At 43.2% G+C, this 27,018-nt stretch overlaps 5 protein-coding genes across 9 annotated transcripts; 3 read left to right on the top strand and 2 right to left on the bottom strand.

The window, feature by feature from the left end:
* Positions 1–153: 153 nt before the first annotated feature.
* On the bottom strand, positions 154–4,695 carry Oatp33Eb (Organic anion transporting polypeptide 33Eb). The gene is made up of 5 exons (XM_017080323.4): positions 4,466–4,695; positions 4,216–4,404; positions 3,225–3,381; positions 1,103–2,400; positions 154–1,046 (listed from the first exon to the last, which is right to left on the bottom strand). Exons 1-5 carry the CDS (start codon positions 4,530–4,532, stop codon positions 271–273), a joined length of 2,487 nt encoding a protein of 828 aa, XP_016935812.3. The 5' UTR covers positions 4,533–4,695; the 3' UTR covers positions 154–270.
* Positions 4,696–5,025: 330 nt separating this feature from the next.
* Positions 5,026–7,920, top strand: LOC108014286 (V-type proton ATPase subunit S1). Its single transcript, XM_017080333.4, has 5 exons — positions 5,026–5,195; positions 5,249–5,354; positions 5,415–5,664; positions 6,490–7,116; positions 7,536–7,920. Exons 1-5 carry the CDS (start codon positions 5,098–5,100, stop codon positions 7,745–7,747), a joined length of 1,293 nt encoding a protein of 430 aa, XP_016935822.3. The 5' UTR covers positions 5,026–5,097; the 3' UTR covers positions 7,748–7,920.
* A 384-nt stretch (positions 7,921–8,304) lies between these two features.
* On the top strand, positions 8,305–14,653 carry Oatp33Ea (Organic anion transporting polypeptide 33Ea). 2 transcript variants are annotated; one of them, XM_017080373.4, is made up of 8 exons: positions 8,305–8,526; positions 10,038–10,387; positions 10,722–10,963; positions 11,022–11,274; positions 11,742–12,235; positions 12,302–12,495; positions 13,210–13,889; positions 14,193–14,653. In XM_017080373.4, the coding sequence occupies exons 2-8, from the start codon at positions 10,168–10,170 to the stop codon at positions 14,354–14,356; spliced, it is 2,247 nt and encodes a 748-aa protein (XP_016935862.3). In that variant the 5' UTR covers positions 8,305–8,526; positions 10,038–10,167; the 3' UTR covers positions 14,357–14,653. The 2 variants fall into 2 exon arrangements, with proteins under 2 accessions (XP_016935862.3, XP_036678623.3); XM_036822728.3 differs by having other exon boundaries at positions 10,008–10,387.
* A 1,562-nt stretch (positions 14,654–16,215) lies between these two features.
* On the bottom strand, positions 16,216–23,209 carry eRF3 (eukaryotic translation release factor 3). 3 transcript variants are annotated; one of them, XM_036812820.3, is made up of 7 exons: positions 22,277–23,209; positions 19,136–19,321; positions 18,290–19,059; positions 18,139–18,225; positions 17,607–17,783; positions 17,377–17,545; positions 16,216–17,318 (listed from the first exon to the last, which is right to left on the bottom strand). In XM_036812820.3, exons 1-7 carry the CDS (start codon positions 22,695–22,697, stop codon positions 17,275–17,277), a joined length of 1,854 nt encoding a protein of 617 aa, XP_036668715.2. In that variant the 5' UTR covers positions 22,698–23,209; the 3' UTR covers positions 16,216–17,274. The 3 variants fall into 3 exon arrangements, with proteins under 3 accessions (XP_036668715.2, XP_065724958.1, XP_016935843.1); XM_065868886.2 differs by lacking the exon at positions 22,277–23,209 and adding an exon at positions 21,825–21,855; XM_017080354.4 differs by lacking the exon at positions 22,277–23,209 and adding an exon at positions 20,483–20,631.
* Positions 23,210–23,659: 450 nt separating this feature from the next.
* On the top strand, positions 23,660–26,879 carry SC35 (SR family splicing factor SC35). Of its 2 annotated transcripts, XR_010655404.2 has the most exons (5): positions 23,660–23,858; positions 23,979–24,109; positions 25,238–25,652; positions 25,714–25,796; positions 26,251–26,879. XR_010655404.2 is itself a non-coding variant. In XM_017080368.4 (4 exons), exons 1-3 carry the CDS (start codon positions 23,781–23,783, stop codon positions 25,614–25,616), a joined length of 588 nt encoding a protein of 195 aa, XP_016935857.1. In that variant the 5' UTR covers positions 23,660–23,780; the 3' UTR covers positions 25,617–25,652; positions 25,714–26,048. The 2 variants fall into 2 exon arrangements, 1 of the variants encoding a protein (XP_016935857.1); XM_017080368.4 differs by lacking the exon at positions 26,251–26,879 and having other exon boundaries at positions 25,714–26,048.
* The last annotated feature ends 139 nt before the right edge of the window (positions 26,880–27,018 follow it).

Raw genomic sequence — 27,018 nt, 5'->3', positions numbered from 1 at the left:
CGCTTCCTTCTACCTGTTAAATACATTCCGGAGAATCTAATATACTATTTTACTCTACGAGTAATGGGTATAATCATCCTCCTGTCTTAATCTTTCTTCCTAACTCAGTTTGCTTTCCTTAATAAGTTTCCCGGTTATCTAATCTCGAATGGCTTTACAATGGAATGAAAGATAACTATATTTGTTCAAATGATTTGTCTTGGCACATTGGATCGGTCTTAAGCTAAGGAATGTAATAAAAACACGTTAGAATACTTTGGTGTGGCCCCCTCAGAAGTCCGTTTCGGGGCTTTGTGGCCTGCCATCGTCTGGCTGCGAATGGTGGTTTGGTTGTGCTGGAGGGTTCTGCTCCTTGACCTGCGGATGGACCTGTGGGAGCACGGCTTGGACCTGAGGTTGGACATGCGCTTGCGGTTGGGTGAGCACCACGTCGTCGATGTCCACTGTGTCTTTACCTAGGTCAGCCTCCTGCTTGGGAGGATTGAAGGACTTCAGATTGCCCAACTGGCTGCGAACGTCCGACTCGGAGAGAAGGTGCAATGGAACATTGGCTGGGACGGCCAAGCGCTTGGGACTAGTGCTGCCGTCATCAGGCTTGCGTCTGTCTGGCGGGAAGACAACCTGCGCATAGGTGACGCCACCCTCATGGGGCTCCACAATGCTCTGGGCCCCGCCCGACGAGGTGGTCACCGAACTGGGATTCCTGAAGACCGCAGTCTCCGTCCGGTTCTCCTGCGGGGCATCGCGGCGTTGCATGGGCGAGGAGGTGGTGGTGGTGGTCACTGGACTTCCTCCTTGGGGAGCACTGGGTGATGTGGTCGCATCCTCGTGCGGAATGGGGGCGTATAGGGAGGGCGTGTAGTTATTATCCGTCACCTTGCAGTTGTACAGATTGAGACCCTTGGCGAAGATGTACACGAGGATGTCGAAGAGCACACTGGCCAGGATCAAGGAGGCGGTCAGGATGTCCAGGATGTTGCCATGTTTGGGCGTCTCCCGCAGCAGACAGCGCTCGTAGTTGGGAGCCCAGTAAACGCAGGTGGAACCTAGGCAACAATTTGTTAGATATTTTATGCAATTCCCTTGGAAACACAGCACTTACGGGTGACAATATCGTAGCTTAGATGTACGGGAACATAGGCGAAGAGGCCCACAATCATGAGCTCGAAGGCCAGGGCCAAGGACTTGTCCTGCGGCAGGACAGCCCTCAGGGTGATCAACGTTTTCCCGATCACACCCACGCCCATGAGGAAGGCCACCGAGATGCTCATGATCTGGAAGATGATGATGGCCGTCTGGCAGCTGTCGGAGCTGCAGGCTCCTGCGGTGGCCCTCATCTGGCCGGTGGAGTTCAGGGACTGGTCCCCGCTGCAGCTGCAGCCCTCGAACAGCTGGAAGCTGTTGATGGTGGTCTCCTTGGTGCAGCCCGCGTAGCAGGGCGAGAAGTAGGTGACGGCACTGTTCTCCGGGCAGACGGGCATGAAGGCGGTGGGCGTGCACAGGCACTGGCTGGAGCAGTAGGGCTGCTTCAGCTTGCCCCCCTCCACGCCCGCAATGGCGCCCACGTCGCACTGGACAAAGACCAGGCCCACGAAGATGGCCACCAGATGGATACTTAGGGCTATGTTGATGCCTGTGATTTTGCGGGCCGAGAGCTGGGCCTTCGAAATGATCAGGCCACTGATGAGCATTCCCACCGCCATCACCGGCGGCTTGAGAAAGTACGAAACGAAGGCCGACCTCCACTCCGCCGTCAGGCCATCCTGCTCGTTGTAGGGCAGGAAGAACCTGCTCTGCAGATAGCTCTCCTCCTGCAGGCCATAGTTCACCACCGCACTCTGCACACACATGATGCTCAGCAGGTTGACCATCAGCAGACGGTTGTTGAAGAGCCTCTTCAGCGATGGCCAGAAATCGGAGTCGTCCAGGTAGGTGGAGAACTGGCTGCCAAAGCGCCGCATGTTCGACTGTTCGATGATCCTCTGGGCGGCCTGGTGGATAACCGTCTTGGGCAGCCGTTTAGGAAACAGCCCCAGGAGCAGGGCTCCCACGAAGATGAAGGGAGCCAGTATCACCCAACCGAGCCACCAGCCCACCTGTGTCAGACCCACTGCCAGGACCAGAAAGGAGCCCGCCTGCTGACCAAAGACGCGGGCGGCCAGGGCAGCTGCTATCACCGCCGGACTGTCCTGCGAGAGGGAGTTGTCGTCGATGTAGCTGACCCCCAGTGTGTAGTAGGCCAGGCCACCCATGCCCAGGGCCAGCTGGAGGACGAAGAGCATCGCGAGGGTGAGGCTGCTGCTCTGGGCCTCGGTCAGCGTGAGCTTCTGGAACTGGGCCAGCGAGGTGGCGCACAGATTGGCATCGAGCAGAACGTCCTTCGCCTTGTTGCCCTCGGCACTGCAACAAATCAATGGGAATTAGGATATACAAATTCATTATTCGTTGAAAAGGTAATTCAAATTCTATTGCAAAGTAAGGGACTACATGATGATTCTACAAAGGGAATAAATATTTGCATGGTTAAGTATAATTTATCTATCTTAAAAAACTCCCTCAAATAAAAAACGAGAAAGAAAGGCGAGAAAACTCTCAAATTGATCTGGGAAAGGGTAAGAAAGCAATTTTCGAAACTCTCAAGAATAGAAAAAGAGAGCGAAAAACAGTATGGCGAACATATCAAAAAGATACGCCGCCCTATACCTAGATAGAATTGATACCGAATTTCATCAAATTATTCATCATATCCTATAAAGTGTTTCTCTGTGTATCAATAAGTTTAGGTTTAAATAAAATTCTTGGACTTGGACAGTTGCAACACTAATTGAAATGTATGAGACCTTTACTTCTTTTGTGTTCTAACAATATTGATTTATTTTGGAATTGGATATAAATGTAAATAAAACAGATCAGAAGACTTCAAACTTAAATTGCTTATGCTAGAAACTTGACCTTTAAACATGGCTTAAGATGTTCGTTTGAGTTTCTTTATATTCTTCGGGCGAAGCATCAACATAAGATTTTCCCGAAGGATTTCTGTAACATCCCCGATTATACTGGTAAGCACAGAAATTGAAATTCAAAACATTATAATTTTTAAAATGTTTTTCTACTCTTCGCAGCGTAAATTATACCCCAAAGCATTCCTTCGTCTGAAAATGTATTTATTGCTGACTTTCCTTTGTCCTACTTATTACACAAGTTAGCTTTATCGGGTTACTCACAAGTTCATGATGGAGGGAATCACAGCCACCACGCAGGTGACTGCCTGCAGCATCAGAGTTCCCACAAGCCATTTGATGGGGTGGTAGAATTCCGCCCAGTAGGCGAAGGCCAGTGCGAATACAGCCTGGAACAATCCACTGGCCACCAGCAGCCAATCTGTGGGGTTTAAAATAGAAACAGTATAAATAGATCGCTCAGGTGTGCTTCAGAAGTGCGATGGCGAATCCCTGGTAACCGTTATCTAACCCATTCATTGACGGAGATATGACGTATGAGTAACGCGACAGCGGGCCAAGTTAATTCTATATATAAAATCGACTTTAATTGAGGGAAAGCGATTTCCGTTAGGAGAGCATTTTTGTTCGATTCCCAGTAACTAAAAAAAGTTTAGCACGCACCAAATTTTGCTACGATTACACATAGCTTATCTCTTCAAACAATGACGAATATTTATTACCCACCGCAGTAGCATTGTAAAGAATTCAAAAGGAGCAAGTTAAATATTACGCCTATTAGGTACCTTGTATATAGTTTTGTTTATTAAAGGAACTTGAAAAATAAGTCATTACTGTTCACTCCTGCATATTCGTTAATATAATACAATAACTTTTTAGTTATAATAAGGTATTTATTTTGTTTCAGTCAATCTACGATTTTATTCTGTTGCATAATAGTTGCAATAATAAACTAAGGATATATTTGATATAATTCCTAAACACCGCTTATTTATGTATAGCTAAAAGTTTAGTACTAGGCTTATTTATCAAAATATAATAGAATGCCCGTGGCAAGCCAAACATATGTGTTATTTCGACCTAGGGGTAACAAGTGGAAAGAAGTGCCCCCAACCCCATACACAGGCAATCGACAAGAATATCGCAAAACTGATAACTATACCGAAATCTCCACGTAGAACCAGGCCAACACCTCAATTATCTTTCCCCGGGCATGTCAGCATTTCCCATTCCAGCGATAAGGCTTCTTACTCACCCACTAGCAGTGGACTATAGCCGAACTGGAAGGCGGCCTGTTTGGCCGAAACGCGGAAGTAGGATTCGCAGGCGCCCTGAAGGGTTCCCGAGATGGCCAGGACCAGGATGAAGGTGCGCAGCCGGGCATACTTCTGACATCCAGGACCGCGACACCATCCTAACCCTTTGATGCCGCAATCGACGCTGTCTGGGTGGGGTAGAGAAATTCAATGAAATATACGAAATCGGAGGCGATTTGGGTCACCCACCATCGGGTATATTGTTGGCATTGACCGCTATTTGCGATAAATCGGAGTTGCGCGTATTCTGCGCCATGTTCGTATTCGATTTCGGGTTCGGTTGTGTTCACTTCACTTCACTCGCTTTTTGTATTGGTTATTGATTACTTTAGTTAGTGGCCCTGGCTCGAAGGCATCTTAGCCGCGTTGGGACCGCAACTAACGTCTATTCGAAAAGAGGAACGAGAGCAAACTGAGGAGCCCCACCTGGCCAGAACCGATTCCCTCTCTCTCCGACTTTTGTTTGATAAGCCATTTCTTATCTAATCTTGTTTTTTGTTTTTAATTGCAACTGTATTGTTATTCCGCATGCAACATGTTGAAGCAACAAGTTCCTAGTCGAGTTGGATCGTAATTATAAAATAAGTCTGGAGGAAATTATTATTTAGCACAACATGTGTATGATTAATGATAATATGTGAAAGATAATACACAAAATGTCTATGAATAATAAACAAAATGTGTAAGATAATAGTAAAAAACATGAGAAAAGGATATTTCTTTTCTCAATTTAAAAATATCAAACCAGCAAGCCAGTTTTATGTTTCAAACATTTGCTTGAAGCTATTATTAATTTCACCAAGTCAAGAGAGCGGTTCAATATGTATTGCCTAATAAGTCTTTTATTGGTGATGCAATTTTTCGTAGTATCTGCGAAGGTGACGAGTTCACCACCTGTTCTGATCTGGGGCACCGATACGTGAGTAGTTGGTAACCAAAAATAATATAATATTCCCTACAGGATCTTTGCAGTCCTAAAGCTACGAGTATTTTTCGCCCGTTAAAAAGTGGACAGTTTCAAAAAATAATACAAAATTTAAAGAAGGACAACATGATAGTGGTTTACCTAGCCTCTGAGGTAATTTGTGAGGCACTTACTTAAAAGGTTTTTAAAATCCTGAGCGCCTTATTATTTTAGCTCGCCGCCAAGGACATAAACTGCGATGTGTGCTTTCCCTACTTGAGCAAGATCCAGCCCATGAACTACTACAGCCAGGTAGAAGAGCCTTTGATGGCCGTGGAAAGAGTCAGCAAAAGTTCCGGAGAGATTATCTGGCACTATCCTGCTCTTAATGAAATAAGGAAACTAGAACTGGAAATGGAGCTGCCCTGCAAAAAGGGCCAGATTCACGCTTTTAGCTTCAACAATCGCAATCTCCTGGCCCACGGTAGGTTCAAATGGAATCCATTATTTTAAACTAGCTTAGGGACCATAAATTACGTAATCATCCTGCTGATTGATTACTCATGATAAAATATTTTCGGGAACTTGAACTTTTATAACATTTTCACGATATACTTTTAAGATTTCACTAGAACAACAATTAAATTGAGCATAAGATAGTTTACCAAGTATCAAACAAAAAAAATTTTAAATATAAAAGTATTTATTTTATTTATTGATATAATTCTAACATCTAATTGTAAACTGGTTGCTAAACATAGGGGTGTGTAGGGTAATATGTGACGCTACGGCAAAAATTCCAAGCCGATAATTACAAAAACAATTATTTTTGTTGATTTTTGTAAACTAGGAATTGAACACCTTAATTTTGTTCAATTAAAACTCAGAACTGGAGTATACTTTTTTGAACAGTTAAATTTGCATTCCGTTTTTTTAATAAAAAAAAAAAAAAGTACGTCACCTGACCCTACAACTTTTAAAAGTGAAAAAGATTTTGGTTTACGCCAAGAGCTGTAGTATCTAACTCCGCTGGAATTTTACAATAGATGCCAGCAACTTTCTGCTTTAAAACCTGTGCAAAATATAAAACTTTGGAAAAAACATTCAAATATCGAATATTTCAATGGCTATCGAGCAGAACCTCGAACTTTTTCTAAGTACTTAATATATTTCTGAGCCTTTTAATCTACGTAACTCAACATCAGAATAATAAATTTCTTAACTTTTGCAATTAAAACAATTAAGTTGAAAGCCATTAAAATATTACGATTTAATTCGTATACTTCTGAAGTAAGATTGATTATTTCAGACGCTGCCATGGCGGTGGCAACCTATCAGTTCAGCGACTGTCCGGTGGTGCATGTGTACACGGCATACACGGAGGAAGATAGGGCCTTCCAGCGTCGTAAAATCCACAAGACCCGTCCAGCCCCCCACTTAATGGACCCGTTGAAGAACCTTGATGCATCGACAAATGCATCTGATTACGAGTATGGTCAAATGCCGCAGCGTTTTAGCTACAGTTTGGTCGATAACATGACCGTTCTGCGCCACGACATGCTCATCTTATCCTTTCGGAATATTCTGCTGGCCAAGAGGGAAATCCCAGGACTGCTGCACCCCTTCAACCGAACGGACGTGGTCCTTCCTAATGGAAGGGAGGAAGTCCAGGTGGCCTTCCTCAACGGCCGGGACGTTCACGGGGGAATCATAGTGGGGATGGACACAAACATCAGCCCCCTGCTGCTGGAGTTCATTCCCTCGCAGGGCAATTGGTTCCTCACCCGCATGATCCTCAGCAATTCCTCCCACTATCTACGGGACTACGTGTTCTTCGGCTACGAATTCAGCCTCTGCTGTACGGACATTACGGGCTTTGCCTCCGACACGGAGCGGCTGACATTCTTTGACTTTCACCTGGACATCCTTTGGCGTGGTAAGTGTTAACAGTCGAACTCTTGTATCTGGATAGATAACTGAGGGCAACTTTTTCTATCTTTTTTATTTAATACTTTCAAATAAAGAATCAAAACAATTATTTGTTACACTCTGTTGCTTTCCGAAAACTAGAAAGATAGCATGCAACCTTCTAATTTTATTCGGACCATATTATAATATTCGCTTTAATGCATTTAGTTTAATGAAGATACATAAATTAGAAGACATGATATTTTTGGGTCAATAATAAAACACCTTTGCCAAATGATATCCGCTTGAAAAAAATATTTTCACTTGTGTGCTCTTTTCATATTTATCTTTTATTACCCCATTGAGTTGCGATAACAATGTGCCATAAATTAGGAATATTTTTAAACATTAAAGTGAGTCAAGATAAATTGTTTTTACGTTTTATAGATACGGATAATGGCATGGACCTGAATTACGAGGTGAAACCCTGCTGGAGCTGTTCTGAACTTATGACCCCGACCCTGACACAGACCTTGTTCGTGGTGCTGATCATCGTTATACTGCTCTGGATCGGCCTGGCAATGATACTCTCCATCGGGCAGAACAAGATACTCCAAAACGCCAACGACCCTGACCTGCACATCAAGACGGACACCTAGGGGACCCGCAACTGTGGTGGCGACCCTCTCAACCCACGCTCTTTGATGCACATGCGGCACAGTACTCTACACATTCTGCTAATTCACTTGCTTACAATTCTAATCGCGTGGGGTCGCGGATGGTGCTGGGGAAGGGGCTTAGTGATCGTAATAATAATGTCATTGTCGCGTTATTTTATTGTCTGTTTTGAACAGAGGCGGATCCAGGATTTTTTTCTAGGGGGTTTTCAGAACACATTTTTGTTGCATACTTTTTGAACACCACATATCCTTTTACTTTCTACCCGAGTGGGAGTTGCAAACTTATCCCTCGAATCCCCCCGTGGATCCGCGCATGGCTTTGTATAGTCACAGCCATTCGGCCTCTCCGAAGAAAACAGAGGTCCGATAAGCCATAGGTTGCCTGAGATATGTCCAAAATTTGATTTGCACGTGGAACAGCGGTGAGAGAACCGATTGTTCCCGCCCTCGGCTTTATGGCCTGATAAAGCTTTATCAGGCTTCGATTGGCACCGAGCGGACACGGCCAGCTGCCTGGGAATTTGAAATTCCATTTCTCAGTTTTACTCGCGCCTCGATTCGGAACGGATCGGTTATCACTGTCTCCGCCCACCTACCTGTGCGCTGCATCGGGACTAGTTCCTGGGAAAAGGAACTCGAACGGAATTTAATTAATCGCATAAGTGCCGATTAGATTGTATACGCTAAACGAGAGACTACTATTTGGCAATTGATAATATGCGCACTATATAGGCAACTCTTCACTCGAGTCTGAAAAAGTACGTACACCTGTCTGGTAATCTAATTGTTTGTGATATCGGGCGGCATTCGTCGTTCGACATTGGGGTAGCTCGTCATGCGGAAGGAACATATAGTATAGATACTATACTATAGATACACTCCATGTGCATTTGTCCCCGCCGGGAATCTTTAGATCTCTGGAGCCGCATTCAAGTGGAAATCTTTTTAATCTTTCAAGATTGCCTCCTTAGATAACTTTATAGTTGTCCTTTTTTTAGAAAAGTGTTCTACATTAATGGAAATGATCTCAAAAACCTTTTTTTATTTATATAATCTGAAGGATGAAATGGCTTTTATTCAGGTGAAAAATTTTAATTGAAAAGTACTTTTTAACGCTCTATATTTTGACTTTTTTAACTGAAGTTGTGCCTGATCCTAATTTTTGATTTCCATTTATATTTGGTCTGAAGTGATTTTTGGAACACCCCGTATAAGGTCAAGTTTTTTTTATAGATGTGATCACTTAATAAATTTGTTTGGAGCCTTGAAAGTTAAACATTTTTAAATGGTTTTCCATGTCTTAAGAAAAACCATGACACATGAGTAGTTACAATAAAAGAAGCCCAGACCGTATTTTTAACTAATCAATCACTTCAACTCTTGGAATCAATATTTTGATAAGCCTTTTGTACCAGACAAATTTGTTGTTGGAATGCCCAATGGCAAATGGAAAGCAGTCAACAAATAAAATAACCATGAAATTGTCTGAGTCACAAAAAAATGGAATTTTATTCAATAAATTGATAACCAAGGAATTACATTACGAAACATATAATTTTCACATCAGTTGGTTGTAATCTGAGTTCATTAAACTGATTTCAGTTAACGGTTGTAGGTCTAAATAACAACAAAACGCCGTATTTATGATTGATTAGAAATGTTCCCAAAAATAGAAACCTAGAATTGAAAGTGCGTCGACTTTGCTGGCCTTTTTTCCGCAGATGTATACTTATGCAGGCGGGATTTCTTGGCCAGTCATAGTGATATAGGTTGGCTATACCCCTAATTCACCGTAAAGTACCCTACTAATATGAACCTCTTTGATATAACTTTCGATAAGATTTCTTTGGAGGCAACTCTAATAAAAGAAGGAAATGATTCTGATCATTTAGCGGGTGGTATGATCAATGAAGAAAAGATGTCTTAGTGGTCATCGTTATGCGGTAAATATAGCTGTTTATGAAAGCTACCCCGACCATATAGATATTGTTTATTTGGCAACGCCGGCTTATCTAATCGTCTCGGGTAATGTGATCTTGAGCGGGCGCCGTCGATAGTTAATCAATACCGCGAATTTCCCTATCCACAACATTTATAAGCCCTAAACGATATTTAAAGATTTCGGAATCCGGAGAGTCATGATTATAGAAGTGATTTTTAATCTACTAAAAGTGTATGGTGAAATTCCCTTTGGAGAAGGGAAACTTTCCAAGAAATCTTAATGCAATGTGATTTACAGGAGTACGTCCCTTTGCTCTCTCCTTGGCAGACTGTTTGCTATCACTCCACTATCTATCGGGAAGCCGAGTACGCAATCTTATCGTACCGAAATCGATGGTTCGCTGAGTACCACCGACAAGACAATAGCATCCCGCAGTAGGGGCGGTACGGAACCGAAGATGGCGGAAGTGAAACGTCGGGGATCGAATATCCCGCCCGGGCACTACTTGTGCGGCATGGCCAACTGGCATCCAGCATGGCTCCAGAAGTACGCCACCACCAAGATGTTCATGGGCGTCTACGGCCTGCTCGGCACCATCCAGGCCATGTCCTACATGTACTTCATCGTGACTCTCACCGTGCTGGAAAGGCGCTTTAAGATTCCCAGCCAAACAACAGGTAATATATAAAAAAAGTTATAAATTTAAATTATATTCTTTTATTTAATACAAAAATATGTTCTTAACATTCGTTAAAAAATAAACACATTAACTATTCTAAAATATAGAAAAAGGATTAATTTCAAGAAGTTCGTCAAATATATCTGAAATATATTTAATAATGAACTAAATCATTATTAAATTAGACAGTTTTAAGATCTAAGTAATAAGAATTCCCGGAAGCTATCTCAAAAAGCATTTTTTTTGGATTTAAAAAAGAATCTCCAGAGCTTCCCAAGAACTCTACCTCCAAAAATTAAAATTTTCTCATTTTGAAACTTGTCCCATTGCAGGTATTGTCCTCAGCGGCAATGAAATCTCGCAGATCATGCTGTCCCTTATCCTGTCCTACATCGGTGGCCAGCGGAATCGCCCCCGTTGGATAGCATGGGGCATCGTCTTCTGCGGTCTGTCCTGCTACATCCTCGCCCTGCCGCACTTTATCTACGGAGCTGGTCACGAGGTGCTGCAGTTCACCAAGGAGTACCAGGAAAGCCTACTGAATGCCACGTCTGAACCGGGTCAGCCCCTGGTGGTGGGTTATTTGCTCTCTCATCTATCATTACCTTCACTAAATAGTCATCCTCCTGTAGAATTTCACCTCTCCCCAGACCGAGCGACTCTGTGGAGTGGGCGCAAAGGGGAACGACTGCGACGATCTCTTCTCCTACGTGCCACTGGTGCTCATCTTCCTCTCACAGTTCGTGCTGGGCGTGGGCAACACCATGTACTACTCCCTGGGACAGACGTATCTGGATGATAACACCAAGAAGACGAACACTCCCCTGATGCTGGCGGTGGCCATGGCCTTGAGGATGATTGGACCTGTCGTGGGATTCTTTTTCGGTATGGTAGAAAGAGTTTTCAAGGGGCTTTTGTTAAAAAATACATACAAAAGTAGTTAAAAGTAGTTAGTCTATATATATAAACATATATGGTGGCATAGAGAATTAAAATGCAAAGCACAATCTTTTTTAAAAATAAGATAATATATATCTTGTTGTATCTACTGTTTGTTATACCAAATGGTACATTTTTTTTGTATTTTTAAAGAAATTTGTTTTAATGTTTTACTTTTCTGTGTCTTTACCCAAAATAATGCTAGAGGAGTATACCTGAAGTTGCCAATGGCTTAAGAGATTTGAGGTGTACACAAAATCTTTTAAATAAAACAATCACAGGCTAAGTCAGAGGAACAACAATGAGTACTTTCAGATCTTGAAATCCAAACTGGTGTACATTTTCCTGTAGCACTATGTAATCTTTCGAAAAACAAACTTTTACCAAAACTCTAAAATTTCTTACGATTTTAGGTTACTTGTCGCTCAACACCTTTATCGATCCAACCAAGACTCCTTTGATCGACAGAAAGGACCCTCGATGGCTGGGAGCCTGGTGGCTCGGTTGGGTGGTCCTAGGCACCCTGATGTGCCTGTTCTCCGGGCTCATCGGACTCTTTCCCAAACAGCTGCCCAGGATCAACGACGCGCCAAGGACGAACTCCCACTTGCCGCTGGCGCTGCGTCAGACGAAGGAGGAGCTCAAGCGTGAGGAGAGTCTCTCGCTGAGCAGCCGCTTCTCCTCGAACGCCGCACTGGACACCATTGGAGCAGCTGCCGGTGCCAATGCCGAGCTGCCAAAGCTGAAGGACTTCCCACGCGCCCTCATGCGGCTGCTGCGGAACAAGCTGCTGATCTTCAACATTCTCTCGGCGGTCTTCTACATCTTGGGCGCCTCCGGCTTCATGACCTTCCTCACCAAGTACATGGAGGTGCAGTTCCACAAGGACCCCCAGAGCGCCACCATTGTGAGTTTATTAACATTTTTATAAAATTGTTTTTAATTATCTAACAAATTGAAACCATCTTCTCAGGTCGTTGGTCCCATCTCCATTATGGGCATGGTCGTGGGTCTGATTGGATCCGGGCTGGTGCTTTCCAAGAAGAAGCCTCACGTGAGCAAGGTGCTCATGTGGAACGTGCTCGTTGGCGGAGTCTCCATTTTGGGGCAGATCGCATACGCTTTTCTTTACTGCAAGGACACCTTTTCCATGGCCCACGTAGGACAGTAAGTATCCGCGACCAAATTTATTTTAGTATTTAGAAGTATGATTCCTAATCGAATTAGATTATATTTATACTCGTAGAGTAAAAGGGTATATTAGATTCGTCGGAAAGTACCGCCCAAAACTGTGGCTCCTACAGTTTTGACGCTAGAGTAAAAATTTTAACTGAAATGTATTGTTCTCATCAATGCTATCGATTGATCCAAAAAAAGTTTGCCACGCCCACTTTAACTCCCACAAACTTCAAAAAATCGTAAATATGAACGCGGATATCTCGGAAACTATCAAAGATAGAAAATTGGGATCTCAGATTTATGCCACGCCCACTCTGAAGCCCACAAACCGCCCAAAACCGCCTAATACTGTGTACTAAAATAAAACTGAAGTGTACTGTTCTCATCAATCAATAGGTTCCCCACAAACCGCCCACAACCTTTCAAAAATCGTGAGTATGCCCACAAATCGCCTAAACCTGTGGCGCCCACAGTTTTCATGCTATGCAAAAAAGTTTGCCATAACCATATATTGAGATCGCGGGTAGATGGCGCATTACAATGTCTCTTTGCTGCTAGCATATCTCTATTTAGCTGACTAACGGGTATCAGATAGTCGATCTACTCGACTATAGCGTTCTTCCTTGTTTTTATTTATTGATTTAGTTTTACATTGTGTATAGAAAATTTGACTTAATATAATTTTGATTCTTTTTTTAATAGACTAAACCTGACTAGCTCATGCAACACAAACTGTGCCTGCGAAGGGATCAAATACACACCCGTTTGCCACGAGCCGACGGACACCACCTTCTTCTCGGCCTGCCACGCGGGATGTCGCGGATACAATGCCACCTCAAAGTTGTACGAGGATTGCAGTTGTCTGGTTAATGATACGCCTCCAGCCAGCGCGACCCAGCGGCTGCTCAATCTATTACAACCCACTCCGGAACCGGAACTGGATGGCACCACAGAATATGAAGGGTACTTCAGCGGTGTGCCCCTGCTCAACGACGACGGTGACTTCGATGAGAAGCTGCTGTCCAGGACCACCAGATCCACTCCCGATTCGGTGCTCCGTCCAGGTATCTGCACAAAGAACTGCACCTGGAGCTTTTGGGCCTTCTCCATCACCTCGATGATCGTAAGCTGGTTCGGATCATCCGGTCGAGTGGGCAACGTCCTGGTCAACTACCGAGCCGTGGCCTACGAGGACAAGTCCTTCGCTCAGGGACTGGCCCTGATGATGATCAGCTTGCTTGCTCTGATCCCGGGTCCCATCATGTTCGGCCGTCTTATTGACTCCACGTGTCTGGTGTGGACGAAGACTTGCAATGGCAATGGCAACTGTCAGTTGTACGATCAGACTCGCTTCCGTTACTCCCTCAACTTTTTGTCGTTCAGTAAGTTTCATACTGATCATTTTTTAAATTTATGTATCAAAAAACAAAACTAAGGCACTCTTTTACCATGAATATTTTGTTAAAAAAATATTATTTTATCCAAAATTTAGAAAATTATTTATAACTTTCCATTTAACATATTAACTCTTGTTAAAATTCCTAAAATTTCACATATAATTCAAAACGATGCAATAACGAGCAAGTAACATCAATGTGCTAGTACTTGTTTTAAGACAATTTTGTGTTCAAATTTTGTTATATTGGCTCAGTCTAAAACTCTTTTACTCCCATCAATTATTTCAGTTCTCACCTCTATGGGAATATTCTTTGATTACCTTGTTTGGTACTATGGACGCACTCTGGACATTTATGGCGACAAGGAGGCTAAGGAAGAGGAGCGGGCCACCAGAAGGAATCAACCTATTACTCCGCTTCTGACCAAAAAATCCGACCAGGAAGAATTCTAAAAAGAATCCGTGATACTCAATTATAAGGGGTAGATTCGTATAATACACACCAATTCCGAGTATTTAATTAAACAAAGCACATTCCTAGAGTAAGTTTCTAAAGAAATGTAGAGAAAGATCGGGTGAAGCTAAAAATACAAAGCCATATGTACAAACCTCCCGCTCTTCGATAGGATTTTAGTTATTGGATTCGCAACACCCTATGTCATATTTCAATGTACAATTGTTAACTATTTTTATTACGAGCTAAGTTCGCTTACTGTACCATGATTAGTTTAATAAAAACAACTAAAAGAATTTATTTGTACGCATGTAAATAAAAAACAGGGACCGAAAACAATAATTTTTTTATTTATCTATTATACCTGTTACTTGTAGAATAAAAGGGTATACTATAAAATATGTGTATTCACTATCAGGATCACTAACCGTCCGTATAAACGCTCGGATCTCGGGAACTATAAAAGCTAGAAAGTTGGGATTAGGCATACAGATTCTACAGAATCTTGCGCAGCGCAAGTTTATTTCAACAGGGTGTCACTATAGCGCCCATAACGTTAAAACATTTCCAGCTCCCACATCTGTGTAGATTTTGTAAAAGTGTAAATGGGATTAAGTTCTCTTTATCAACATCGGGCCATCCATTGAAAAGTTATAAGCAAATAATGAAATCGAAGCTAGGTGGCGCATTAGAGTAGTGTGCAATTTTGGAAACTGCCGCTTTGCTGCATTCATATCTCCATCCCCCGCACTCCCATAAATTACTTACGGGTATCTGATAGCTGAGGACATCGACTAAAGCGCTCTCTTGTTTTTCTTATAAATGTAAAAAATAAAAAGGGTATATTAACTAAATTTGAAAACAAAAAAAGCCATTTAATCTTGTCCATAATTTGCGTACAAATCAGCCAAATTAAAAGTTTCCCCGAAGTTCGCCCGAAGAGATTTCTGTGATTAAATGGGTCTTTTGGTTTGCTTCAAAAATAGTATATAAGAAAGTAATTATTTACACAAGTCAATTTTTGTGGCACCACCGATTATTAAATCAAAAACTCGAAAAAGACCAGGAAATTATTTTCGCAATCCACACATCCAAATAATTAAAATCGCTTAATTTGGTTCGTTTAGTTCTTCATCTTTTTTTTTTATTTTTCTTCACTTTTATTGATAAAAAATGTTCAAATTTATGCAGATCGTTTGTTTTTTCATTTCATACGTATATGTATAATAATAATACATTTGAATTTCGTTTTTTGTATAAATATTCCCGTTTTGTCTATATAATTTCTATTATTACGATCGCTCCTATTCCTCAGTGGCTTAGTTTTCGACTTCCGTTCTGTCTTCGCGTGTGGTTTGGTTGAGTGTCAGTGTCGGGGGTGTGTGTGAAACATTTTAAATAAGTTTCCGCGTTGTCAACAATTATATCGCACTTAGTATTATTACAATATGAATAATTTATCATTCGAGTTCGATTCGTAGGAGGCCGCGAAAAGCGTTAGAAGCAGGTTTAAGTCCTTCATTAAATATGTCCTTGATTTAAGTATGCATCAGTTAATTAAATTAACTTAGACAGGGGGACTGCTCAACGTGCTTAATAGGTATTATTTTAAATTTGATTACTTGTGTCGGTATTGTAACAAATAATGAATTTAAAATAATGAGGGGAAGACAAAATTTGAATAAAGGGGTGAGTGTTTTGAAACCGCCTTGGTCCTGAATCTGGATGAGTAATGAAGCAATACGGGGTAAACTTAAATAAAAACCTTAGATTTTTTGTTTTTGTTTCTGCTTAGTAGCAAAAGGCATTTTATTCTTTCATAAGTGGGTTTCGTGTTCAACTCTCACGAATTCTTCAATTAACTAAATTATAAAAATCAAATATTTTTTTGAATCAGCAAAATAAAATGGTTTTATCAGAGGGCTAAAATTAAAGTTAACAAATAGATGTTTCCGTAAGTGATAATGTGTGTTTCACTGTTATGCTTTTTCGTCGTGTTTTCAATACTCCAAAGACTTTTCATTTTGAGCTTACAAATCAAACCAACTTTACTCCAAGTTCTTTAAGCTTAAACTTAAATTAAAGCATTTAGATTATATCATGTAAAAAAGAAGAGCAAAAATATCGTATAGTATTTTGTAGGGGTTTAACAAATTTGCAATTTGAAGGCGCTTACAGGAAGCTAAATGGGGAAGGAGGGTTGGGATCTTGCTATCGCTTGTACAAATACAAAAATGGGGTAGCTTGCAGCTTTAGTTTGTTTTAAAAAATTTCACGTCTTGCGCGCGATTTAGGCATGTACGTGTACGCTATGTAATGCTTACAGTTTATACAAAAGTGGTAAACCAGGGCCTCAACAAACAAAATCATTCCAAGAAACTATTAATTAATGCCTTATCAGTTATCATCGCGGCTCCTCTCCAACTCGCTTTCGCATACATTATTTTATATATACGTGAGTGGTTTGTGTGTGTATATATATATAAATAGTTCATCTTGTTTCGCGTTCGCTGCCTCCGATTCTGCGGCTTAGTTATACATAATATAGTTTATATTTCGTATATAATGCAATTCTGTTTCTATCTCTGAACTCTTCTTCCGTGCGTCCGGCTTGTAAAATAACTTTTTGCTTGCCCGTTCTTATAGTGCACTCTACATTGCCGATCCGTTCCGATTCTATTCCCCTTCAACCCTTCTAATCAATGTATAATCAATTGCTATTGTTGGTAGAAAGTAAAGTAACCATATGTGAGTGAGAGCTCGAGCGTGGGTGTGTACTGTTTTTGTGGATTTGTCAAATGTGAAGAAAGCGTGGCGTGGCGTTGCTGTTGTTGTGGCTGTTTTCTCTTGTCGGGCGTGCAATGCTATCTGAAAAATCGCAGTGAAAGGCGGGCGCTCGAATTTAGCTTGGCTCAATTTATTCGACCACCTTCAGCACCTTGCCAATGGCAATGGTTTTGTCTGAAAGTTAAGGATAACGTTAGTCGCGGATTTCAACTTATATGAACTCTAGACTTACTTTCATCTCTGAGCGTGAAACGGCCCATTTGAGGGAATAGCTTAAACTGTTCAAGGCAAATCATTCCGGAGCACTCAATTCGCATAATTGCAACCTGATCCTGCTTTACGAACCGTGGACGTGTTTTTGATTTGTCGCCAGTCTTTTTGTCGACCAAACAGATGAGGGCCTAAGGAAAATAAAACGATTTAGTGTCCATGCAATTTATGGAAATTATGATGAAAACTCACCTTAACTGTAACCTCTTCGGCAGCGCAGTGTATGTGCATAACAGCCGAGTAACCCGCACAGATAATTGATTTGTGTTCTAAGATTACGACCTGAGCATCAAAGATTTTTCCCGTCTTGATGGGATTAGCCGCGTCGCAGAGCACAAACCCTGGCGAAACATCCTCCTCTTCAATTCCCTGAAAAACAAATTTTAAAATAATTAGTTACAGGGTAATGACAAAATTTGCTTAGTTATTGGAGATGAAGTCATGTATGCAGCAAATATTAAATATTTTTAAAATAATGTGGGCACCAGACAGACAGATTTAGCGTTATAGGCGTTTGGAGGCGCAGGAAGCCAATATCAGCTCTTAAAGTTTCTGAGATCTCAGCGTTCATACAGGATCGACTCGGATAGTGATCCTGATCAAGAATATATATACTTTATAAGGTCGGAATCGCTTCCTTCTGAATGATAGATTCTTTCCGACAAATACAATCTACCCATTCACTCTACGAGCATCGGGTATTAATGATTAAAACAACACTTACTTTCAGCTTGATCTTGACGTTCTCGCCGGGGCCAACAGATGTGACTTCGAAGTCGTCGGAGAACAACTGGTCCACAGCGACTTGCGTCTATAAGAAACGTTAAGTTAGTACCCAGGAAGATGTCGGCTAGTTTCTAACCGCAAGAACTCACCCTATTTGGCATCACCAACAGGTTCTGGCCCTTGCGCGCCATTCCGGACTCAACCTTGCCCATCACCACGGTGCCCATGTCCTTATACTTGTCCACGATTGGCATGATAAAGGGCCCGTCAGACTTGCGGTTGAGTGAGGGCAGCTCGTCGATGAACGGAATGAAGGCGGGCCCCCGGTACCAGGAGCACAGCGTCTCCGGGACTTGGTCCTTCAGGCCGTAGCCGCTGAGGCCCGAGCAAGGCATAAAGGTAAGGTCCTTGGCCGGGTTGAAGCCCAGCTTCTTGAGGTATGGTAGTATCTTGTCTTTGCATTCGTTGTAGCGCGACTGATCCCAACTGACGGTGGGGTCATCCATTTTGTTGACCAGCACGACCAGATGCTTGACGCCGGCGGTCTTGGCCAACATGGCGTGCTCTCGGGTCTGACCACCACGGTCGAAGCCCGTTTCGAATTCACCCTTTCGCGCCGAGATGACCAGCACTGCGAGATCGGCCTGCGCCGCTCCACCGATCATGTTCGGCACGAAGCTCTTGTGACCGGGCGCGTCCAGGATGGTGAAGTGCTTGCGGTCTGTCTCGAAAAAGGCTCGTCCCACCTCCACAGTCTTGCCCTTGTCGCGCTCCTCCTGGTTGGTGTCCAGCGCCCACGACAAGTACCAACTCTCGCGCGACTTCTCGCGCGCCTCCCGCTCGTACTTTTCCAGCGTCCGCTTGTCCACCATGCCTGTGAGGGACATGATCTGTCCGCCAATCGTTGATTTGCCAGCATCTAGTCGATGAAAAACCACAATGTTAATACTTAAGGGTTTTGGAGATAGCAGATCGTATAAATAACGCTAACTTACCAACGTGGCCGATGAACACAACATTCACGTGCTCGCGCTTGCTTCTGTTTTCCTCCACCTTGACCACCTTCTTCTTGGACACCTTGGGCGTGGCCTCGCCCTCCGTGAACTCGGCATCCTCCACCTCCTCGTCCTCAGGCGTGATCACTGCATCGTCCACATCCCAGCTGTCAGCGGGATCGGTTTCTAAACACAAATGAAAGAAATAGTAATTAGTTAAGTCATTTACAGGGGTTCCACAGTGCTTTGGTGAGGGAATGTCATTAGTTGCTGAGGAATTAGGTGTAGGATATCATAGAAATCCGAGAGTATGCATGCTTGTTTGTTCTTCCTTTAATAGTTGTGCCAACGGTAGGCAGTGGTCATTAGGGTTATATTACTAACATGCATGGGAAAAAATACATAATGTATTTACTTAAATTGTAAAGAATAAATAATTTAAATTAAATTGCTTTTAAGGTATATATTTTTATAAATTTTTATTTTTATATTTTTAAGATTAAAAACTAGCAGCTCAAAGTATTCCTCAAAATAGTGTCAACCAAATGCCGCATTCACTGGATTAATCCAGTTTTAAACCAAATAAGTGAATGGATTCTGCGAAAAACATAATTTGAATTTCTTCCTATGTTATTTTTGGAAATTTTCCACATCATCGGAGTGCTTTAGAGATAGAGAAGTGCGAAGCATACTTTCTCTATTTTCACAAAACTAAACCTTTTGTACATTTACTGTGCATTTGGTGGATACAAACGTGTCTTTTTTGTTGGCGTACTTGCTGTTCTTTTTAATTACAATGAAACTTTGTTCACTTTCTTGTATATTTTTAGAAAACTCTCAAAAATGCGAGGTATCTTTTTTGAAGGTGTACCTTTAGTCTTTCATTTCTGGCGCAGAGACAACTGTGCAAATAGCTTTATTTCAATTTAGGTCGAGTTGTAGAGAAATTCATTTCTTGGAAGCACTTCTAGATGATTTAAACTCATGGAAACTGCTATGGCAACCAAGTTGAGCTAGCTCTCTCCTAGTTAAAAGTATGTGTACTTCATTCAGGGGCAATCGGTGTTAGTTGAGTATCTACTACCACATGCACTCGCAGTGTTTGACCTAGCGGCCACATGCTAATTGGAAATCACTGGCTCTAGCCAGCCGGACGATGAGTCATGTGCCGAGTGGAGTGCTGGTGACAACGTGCTCGGTTGAAGAGGTGGATTTCTATTGTTAGGATCCCGAACCTTAGCCTTGGCAGGAGACCCTCCGGCCATGTGAAGAGGGGTGTTTCGAAGTGGATAGCGTATCCCGTATCCCGAAGCCCGACCACGGGACATGACATCCCGGACTACTAACTTTTTCTCCACTGCGACGTCGATGGTTTCTTGGAGTAAATGTAGCGAGAACCGGCGCCCTTACTCATGACTGCGATACATAAAACTCAAGGCGAATTGGTAATTGGTAACAGGAGCGGATGGACGAGCGAGCTGCGATCGCGCGAAAGTGTAAGAGCCAACAGCACATAATTTTTGTTCGTCGGTTTGGCTTGCCTGCCGCACAGCCAAACGCCGTGGAATCGAGTTCGAAGCGGTTTCAACCGCCGGCGAGCTGCACTAAGCGCTTCCATTCGGGCCAAACAACTACAAAGTGGCCCCAGTGGTGGAGTCGCTGCGATAACGACGAGTGAGCCAGCTGAACGGATGCCGATGGCGGTGGCGATGCCATGCCATTCCATTTCATTCCAGTCCGCGAAGCGAAGCTGGGCGCAGCATAGGCTCCAATAAACGGCTGGCAAAAACGCAAACGTGTCAAAAACACATGAACGGGGGGAGCCGCTTGCGCGTGTGGGTGAGGAGAGGACGAGGCAAATGGCCAAATAAACGACGGCACAAAGCATAGCGGGAGTAAAATGGCAGCGCAAACAGCTGCTCGTCGGCGTCGCCGGGAGAATGGCAAGTGGGTGAGTGGCCCCCAGAGATGCGCGGTGAATGGGAACAAGTGACTGTGATGTGATTGCGATATATGAAGATAGTAAACAAGGCAAAAGCAGGAAACAATTGAGTGAGATTAGCTAACTGCCTGATTAGCTAAAGAGGTGAAAAGGCATTTAAAAGAATTGGAAAGCACGGAATATCAATATTCCGATTGTAGAATAGAACAACCTTCTCTAACAAAATATTACTTAAAATTAATATTACATCTTTTTTATGGCTTGTGTTGCTTAAATCTATATTCCAGTTCACTTACTTGGGTTTATCTTTAAGGTAATACAAATTAATAATAAAATTGCTAATTATTCAAAATGATTATTCCAGGCAAGGAATTCCTAAATTTAGCTTTATAGCGGCGGAACTAAACATCAAAAGTAGTTTGTTCGGCTTATTCAAATTCATTATTCAGCAAAACGAACCTTTGAATAATTGCAGGTAAAAAAGAAACTCACAATTTTAAGTAACTGAATTCTTAAATAGTCATAAGCTTGGCGGTGACAAAATAGTTTGAATGTTATATCAAAGGGAAAAAAGAATACGTCCAACAAGTATAGATGGTCAAATGTAAGAGGTGTACAAAAATTTAAAAATGAAACGTACGTTTGAATGTTCAAATGTATTTTGGTATGCCTTAAACCAAATTCTACTAGATAAATTAGATTACTTTTTGGGTAACGAAAATACATAGACATTTTTAGTGATCTGACCGTGATTCCTGCGCATCTCTGCGATGAGCCACCGCTGGCGACACGACGACGTGAAAAGCGGCCAAAGAAAAGGCCCTGACCAACGAACTGTTTTTGCGCGCAGGCCGAAAGCGATTAGCCATTTGTTCAACGGCACAATAATGCCCGCAAATCGAATGGAGCTAGAGCAACACATGCGACGCCGACTGCAGCGTTGGCGCAGATTGAGGTTATGTGCTGCGGTACGCCGATAATAACCTAACCCAAACCTGCTGAATGCAGCCTTCTTCGGGCTCTCCTTTCGCTGGCTAAGCCCTCCTCCCTCCCGCTTTCTCTTCTCTAGTCTCTTTGCACCAGCAGGTAGCAACAATAACACGCTTCTTTGTTGACGTCACAGAGGAAGAGTTTAATGGACGTGGGGCGAGTGGATTTGGCAGGGGTTCAGGGGTTTCGCTATCGCTAGCTCTATTTACCATTGTTTGCGACTTTGTCCGAGGGGTTGAGACCTTCGATGGGCGTTGGAGCCGCCGATGCTGCTCCAGAAGGCGTGGTGGCTGGAGAACCCGGTGCTGGCGATGCGGAGTTGGAGGACGATGTGGGTGGTGGTGCCCCCGCCGCAGTCGCCGCCTGTGCCGTAGATGGGGGAGGGGGAGCTGCCCCCGCTGTGGATCCCCCGCTGCCGACGGAGTCGGGTGTGGTGGCTGGCGTGGCTGATCCGGAGGCGGGACCCGGGTCCGCCGCCGCCGCTGCTGCCTCCTCCGCTGCCACAATTGCCACCGCCTCCTCTGCCGCGGCCACGACGTTGTTGTAACTGAAACTGGGCACGAATTCCACGGCGTTCACGTTTAGCGTGGAGAACTTTGTGCTGATCTCCGTGTTTTCCTGGGCGGCCATAGTTGCAGTGCGTCGTTATCCTCTGTCCTCTGTTTTCCCGATGAAAATCTCTCGCTTTTTTCACGCGACACACTTTCGCCCTCCTTCAAACGGCTGCTTCTTCTTGCTGCTCCGCACTCACACAGAACACACGCGGTCGTTTCTTGGGATTGCAATGGGAATTGGAAACTGGGAATGGCAATGGCACAGCACCAAAAACACACACACACACGCTCGCCTCGACGGTTGTGGGCCGGGGTTTTGGTTTTGCGGGGGGTTCAAGCCAGACTTTCGACTCAATGAGGTCTACTCTAATGTTGTGATTCGGTGTTGTGTTTTTCTCGAGTGCGCTAGACAAGGCAACTCCGATTAAACTCGATATCCCTGTATTTCCTGCGTTATCGACTGTTGAAGGCAGTGGTGACCACCTGGTGACCTGCAGGTGCGATTCGACTACCTGAACGCTAAATGCAGTGCTCGGAATTAGCAATCTTCTCGTATTTTTACACGTTTCAAGCCACGCATCGGAGTCAGGGTTGTCACAAATGCGCAATATTATCGACTTATCGATAGGTGCAGGCACAGTGGTCCAGAACAAAGAAAACCAAAAGTGCTTGAAATAGTTTTAAATCAAGTTATAGTTTCGAAATCCATTATTAAAATCTTCAACTAATTCACTCAAATAGTATTTATTATATTTCACTAATTGTGCGGTTTTAATTCCTCATGTCAAATAATTTTTCTAAAATACGCGTTTTTATTACTGAAAGTTTTTAAAAAACATTAATTAATATTTAATTTAGTTTTTTATAAGAATACAAAATAATTTAGTTGAGTATCATAGATACACACAAAATTACCACATTAAAAAAAAACAGAAGATTGGTGATTTTTAACGATATTTAAAGTAACTCCTTTTCGCACACTTCCTGTAGATATCGAATTAGTGTTAATCGATAGACCGAATAGTCATCGGCCATTGTTCCAGCTCTAACGTCGTCTCTGACCTGACGCCATTTTAACATAAAGGAAAAAATCGTCTAGAGATAAACTCGCTTTGAGGAGTCGTGATTTTTAAGTGGTATTAAAATCTCAATAAAGACAATGAGTAACGGTGGAGGTGCCGGGGGATTGGGCGCAGCGCGTCCGCCTCCCAGAATCGATGGAATGGTCTCGCTAAAGGCAAGTACAAATGAAAAATTGGGGAAAACGCTAACAAAATGGCGGCCGGCTGGCAACGTTGCCCGGTTAGATAACCTCTTTGCGGCAAGTAAATCAACCCGCGTGTATTAATATCCGCAGGTCGACAATCTCACATACCGCACTACGCCGGAGGACCTGCGTCGGGTCTTCGAGAGATGCGGCGAGGTGGGCGACATCTACATACCCAGGGATCGCTACACACGCGAGAGCCGTGGATTCGCCTTTGTGCGGTAAGTAGTCGCCGTTCGGGCCATTTTCCGGGAAATGTTACCAACCTTTGGGTTGTCTTAAATTTACCTGCTACAGTGTTCCATTCTGAGAACCCTCAAAAATGTTTAAAGCGAAATCATTCGAACGTATTTCGCTGGTCAAAGCCTCAACTTTACAACTTGATCTTTAGCTCTAAGACCTGGTTTTGCTCTACGTTTTATTTATACCTTATGTATTCATATCCATGTATGTAGAGTGGACACAAAAAAATAGATAATTTTTGACCATTCTTCAAAGAATATTTATAAAAGATGGCGCATCTTAGCGGGAAATTACTTTTTCCAAGAAAAACTCATTTTGTGATAGTAAATTCGATCTTGGGTCAATTATATACAATTATAGTCAACTTGTAACAGTTATCTAGAAAAGAAATAGCCAGCTCATTAGACAAGTGTATAATATCCCCTAATTAAATAGAATTAGCATTATTTGCTATCATCGAAGGTGTATCAGCTACGAGTCTGTACATTTTCAGTAGCAGAACGGTGCCAGATTAACGTGTTCACTTGCAACTGTTGCCTACTCAACTCCTACTAGCCAACATACTGAGAATACTACATTATGGAACCTTGCATAAAGTAACCCTGATTTTTCGCGGTTATATTTTAGTTTCACTCGCATCATTGCAATCTTGAGAAATGTTTCAGTTATCAAGCTGTACATTTTGTTTGGTACGGTGCCAGAAAAACTGTGTTCACTTGCAACTGTTGCCTACTAAACTTCTACTAGCCAACATACTGAGAATGCGACAATTTTTAATAAAAAATGTTAGTGCTTGAAATTAGATTCTGCTTCGCGACATAATAGTTTTCAGAATTATGGTTTCTGTGCATTAACCTTAGATATAAACCTTAGAAGTATATCATGTGCATTATTTGCTATCTTTGAATATGTATCAGCTTTAATCTGTACATCTTCCCTAGCAAAAGGGTGCCAGATTGACTGTGTTTACTTGCAACTGTTGCCTACCAAAACCCTGCTAGCCAACATACTGCAAACCCCACAATTTAGTTTCGATTAAAATTGAAATGTAGTTTGTTTGCGATGTGCGTTCATAGATCTAATCAAACGTCTGTCTTATATCGCAGCTTCTATGACAAACGCGATGCCGAGGACGCACTGGAGGCCATGGACGGTCGCATGTTGGACGGCAGGGAGCTCCGTGTCCAGATGGCTCGATACGGCCGCCCGTCGTCGCCCACTCGCAGTTCCAGCGGTCGTCGTGGCGGAGGAGGAGGAGGTGGATCCGGCGGACGTCGTCGCTCACGATCTCGCTCTCCGATGCGTCGCCGGTCTCGCAGCCCGCGCCGCCGCTCCTACTCTCGCTCCCGCTCGGCAGGTAGCCATTCGCCGGAGCGCCGATCCAAGTTCTCGCGCAGTCCAGTGCGCGGTGACAGCCGCAACGGAATCGGAAGCGGGACCGCGGCACTGGGCACAGCCGCGTCTCGCAGCCGCAGTCGCTCCTAAACATCGAAGAAACGTTCCATCTTGTTAGAGGGCGAGGTGAGTTGAAAATAATCCCTTTTATTTTTATTTCCCTATTTTATTTCCTTCTGGTTTCCAGGTATGGCTCGCTGACAAAGACCACATCCGAATCCTGTGCCGGATCTGTGGCTCCTACTGTGTCATGCTGTACCCGAACAGCAGGTATACAAACCATTAAACAGTCTTACACTTTACAAAACTATTTATAGCGAACTATTTTAAGTTTCGGCAGAGTAAATAAGTAGAGAACAGGCATGATTATGTTCCGAGCGAGATCCCCGATAACTGGGCGATCCCTCGATGTCGGTTCCTTCGCATTAGGCTTTTGATATACTTATTAGTAGCGTAGTAGAAATCCTGAACAAAACCAGAAACAGAACATAATAAACTCAAATTAACACGGCTTCAACTTAATACCCAAATATCAGATGAGAGACAGGAGGAGAAAGAGAGGAAGATGAGTGATAGCACTGCTCTAGGACACTGTTTGTTTCGTTGCGTTCCGTTCGATTCTATTCGATTCGATTGCGTTTGTGTTGCTCGTTTCCGTTCTTTGTACCTTTTAACGACAAACTTATTAACAAGCTTCTCCCACACGTTTATTATATACATGCAGGCAAATGGTGTGTGGCAGTTGTTGCGGTTCAGATAAGATTGTGGTTAAATCGCGAGGGAGGATCAGCAGCAGCGCATCATCTAAGCTACAACTCCTTCCTCCCGGGAGCGGACATCGCGTGGCTGCTGTTTGTTGCTGCTACTGCAGATGCTGATGCTGCTGCTGTCGCACGTTGCTGTTGCTGCTGCTGTCGCACGATGCTGCTGCTGGTGCCGCTGATGTTGCAGTCGCAGTTGCCGTAGCAGCTTCCCGTTTCCTGTTAGCCGCTGCCGCTGCCACAGCTCCAGATTCTGGGAGCCCAGCTTGGGAGCTGGGAGCAGCAGTCACTCATAGTTTCCTGTTACCCGTCACTTCTTCTCTCGTCTCATCTCGTCTCGCGATTTGTTGCTGGTTGGCGTTGTTGGTGTTTTCCTGTCGTTGGTGGGCGTCCCTTTTGACTTTAGGCGAAAAAAAACATTTCCAGCAGAGCTACGCCGACGATGCGGTGGATGTCCAATTGGGGATCACGAACTGACTTGTGAGCTTTAGATACTTTCAATTACCTTGACGATATGGTGAGTGTGAAAACTAACCTCTTATTTTGCAGCTTAAATAACGATTCAATAAAATTTAACTTGATTTAATGTAAACAGTGACGTTGTTATTTGGGAAATACTTCGATTTATTCTTCAGGCTATGCAAAGTAAAACACTGGATTCAGAAAATACTTAAAGTTGTGGAATCATTGTTTCTATCTATTTTAAGTAGATATCGAACTAAGCAATAAAA

Source organism: Drosophila suzukii, chromosome 2L, assembly GCF_043229965.1.
Source record: "Drosophila suzukii chromosome 2L, CBGP_Dsuzu_IsoJpt1.0, whole genome shotgun sequence".
In the NCBI taxonomy this organism is placed as follows: domain Eukaryota; kingdom Metazoa; phylum Arthropoda; class Insecta; order Diptera; family Drosophilidae; genus Drosophila; species Drosophila suzukii.
The sequence above is the reverse complement of the archived record's forward strand: the minus strand, read 5'-3'. Positions and strand labels throughout refer to the sequence as shown.

What these genes read in the sequence shown, in the direction of transcription:
- Oatp33Eb (XM_017080323.4), bottom strand. Translation starts at nt 4,532, where the DNA reads ATGGCGCAGAATACGCGCAACTCCGATTTATCGCAAATAGCGGTCAAT. An exon ending in TGCCAACAATATACCCGATG is followed by an intron (nt 4,405 to 4,465) that starts GTGGGTGACCCA and finishes TACCCCACCCAG; the next exon opens with ACAGCGTCGATTGCGGCATC. An exon ending in ATTCCCTCCATCATGAACTT is followed by an intron (nt 2,401 to 3,224) that starts GTGAGTAACCCG and finishes GATTTGTTGCAG; the next exon opens with TGCCGAGGGCAACAAGGCGA.
- LOC108014286 (XM_017080333.4), top strand. Translation starts at nt 5,098, where the DNA reads ATGTATTGCCTAATAAGTCTTTTATTGGTGATGCAATTTTTCGTAGTA. An exon ending in CTGATCTGGGGCACCGATAC is followed by an intron (nt 5,196 to 5,248) that starts GTGAGTAGTTGG and finishes GGATCTTTGCAG; the next exon opens with TCCTAAAGCTACGAGTATTT. An exon ending in TCGCAATCTCCTGGCCCACG is followed by an intron (nt 5,665 to 6,489) that starts GTAGGTTCAAAT and finishes TGATTATTTCAG; the next exon opens with ACGCTGCCATGGCGGTGGCA.
- Oatp33Ea (XM_017080373.4), top strand. Translation starts at nt 10,168, where the DNA reads ATGGCGGAAGTGAAACGTCGGGGATCGAATATCCCGCCCGGGCACTAC. An exon ending in GATTCCCAGCCAAACAACAG is followed by an intron (nt 10,388 to 10,721) that starts GTAATATATAAA and finishes GTCCCATTGCAG; the next exon opens with GTATTGTCCTCAGCGGCAAT. An exon ending in CCTCAACTTTTTGTCGTTCA is followed by an intron (nt 13,890 to 14,192) that starts GTAAGTTTCATA and finishes CAATTATTTCAG; the next exon opens with TTCTCACCTCTATGGGAATA.
- eRF3 (XM_036812820.3), bottom strand. Translation starts at nt 22,697, where the DNA reads ATGGCCGCCCAGGAAAACACGGAGATCAGCACAAAGTTCTCCACGCTA. An exon ending in TGTTGGTGATGCCAAATAGG is followed by an intron (nt 18,226 to 18,289) that starts GTGAGTTCTTGC and finishes CGTTTCTTATAG; the next exon opens with ACGCAAGTCGCTGTGGACCA. An exon ending in CCGAAGAGGTTACAGTTAAG is followed by an intron (nt 17,546 to 17,606) that starts GTGAGTTTTCAT and finishes TATTTTCCTTAG; the next exon opens with GCCCTCATCTGTTTGGTCGA.
- SC35 (XM_017080368.4), top strand. Translation starts at nt 23,781, where the DNA reads ATGAGTAACGGTGGAGGTGCCGGGGGATTGGGCGCAGCGCGTCCGCCT. An exon ending in ATGGAATGGTCTCGCTAAAG is followed by an intron (nt 23,859 to 23,978) that starts GCAAGTACAAAT and finishes TAATATCCGCAG; the next exon opens with GTCGACAATCTCACATACCG. An exon ending in CGTGGATTCGCCTTTGTGCG is followed by an intron (nt 24,110 to 25,237) that starts GTAAGTAGTCGC and finishes CTTATATCGCAG; the next exon opens with CTTCTATGACAAACGCGATG.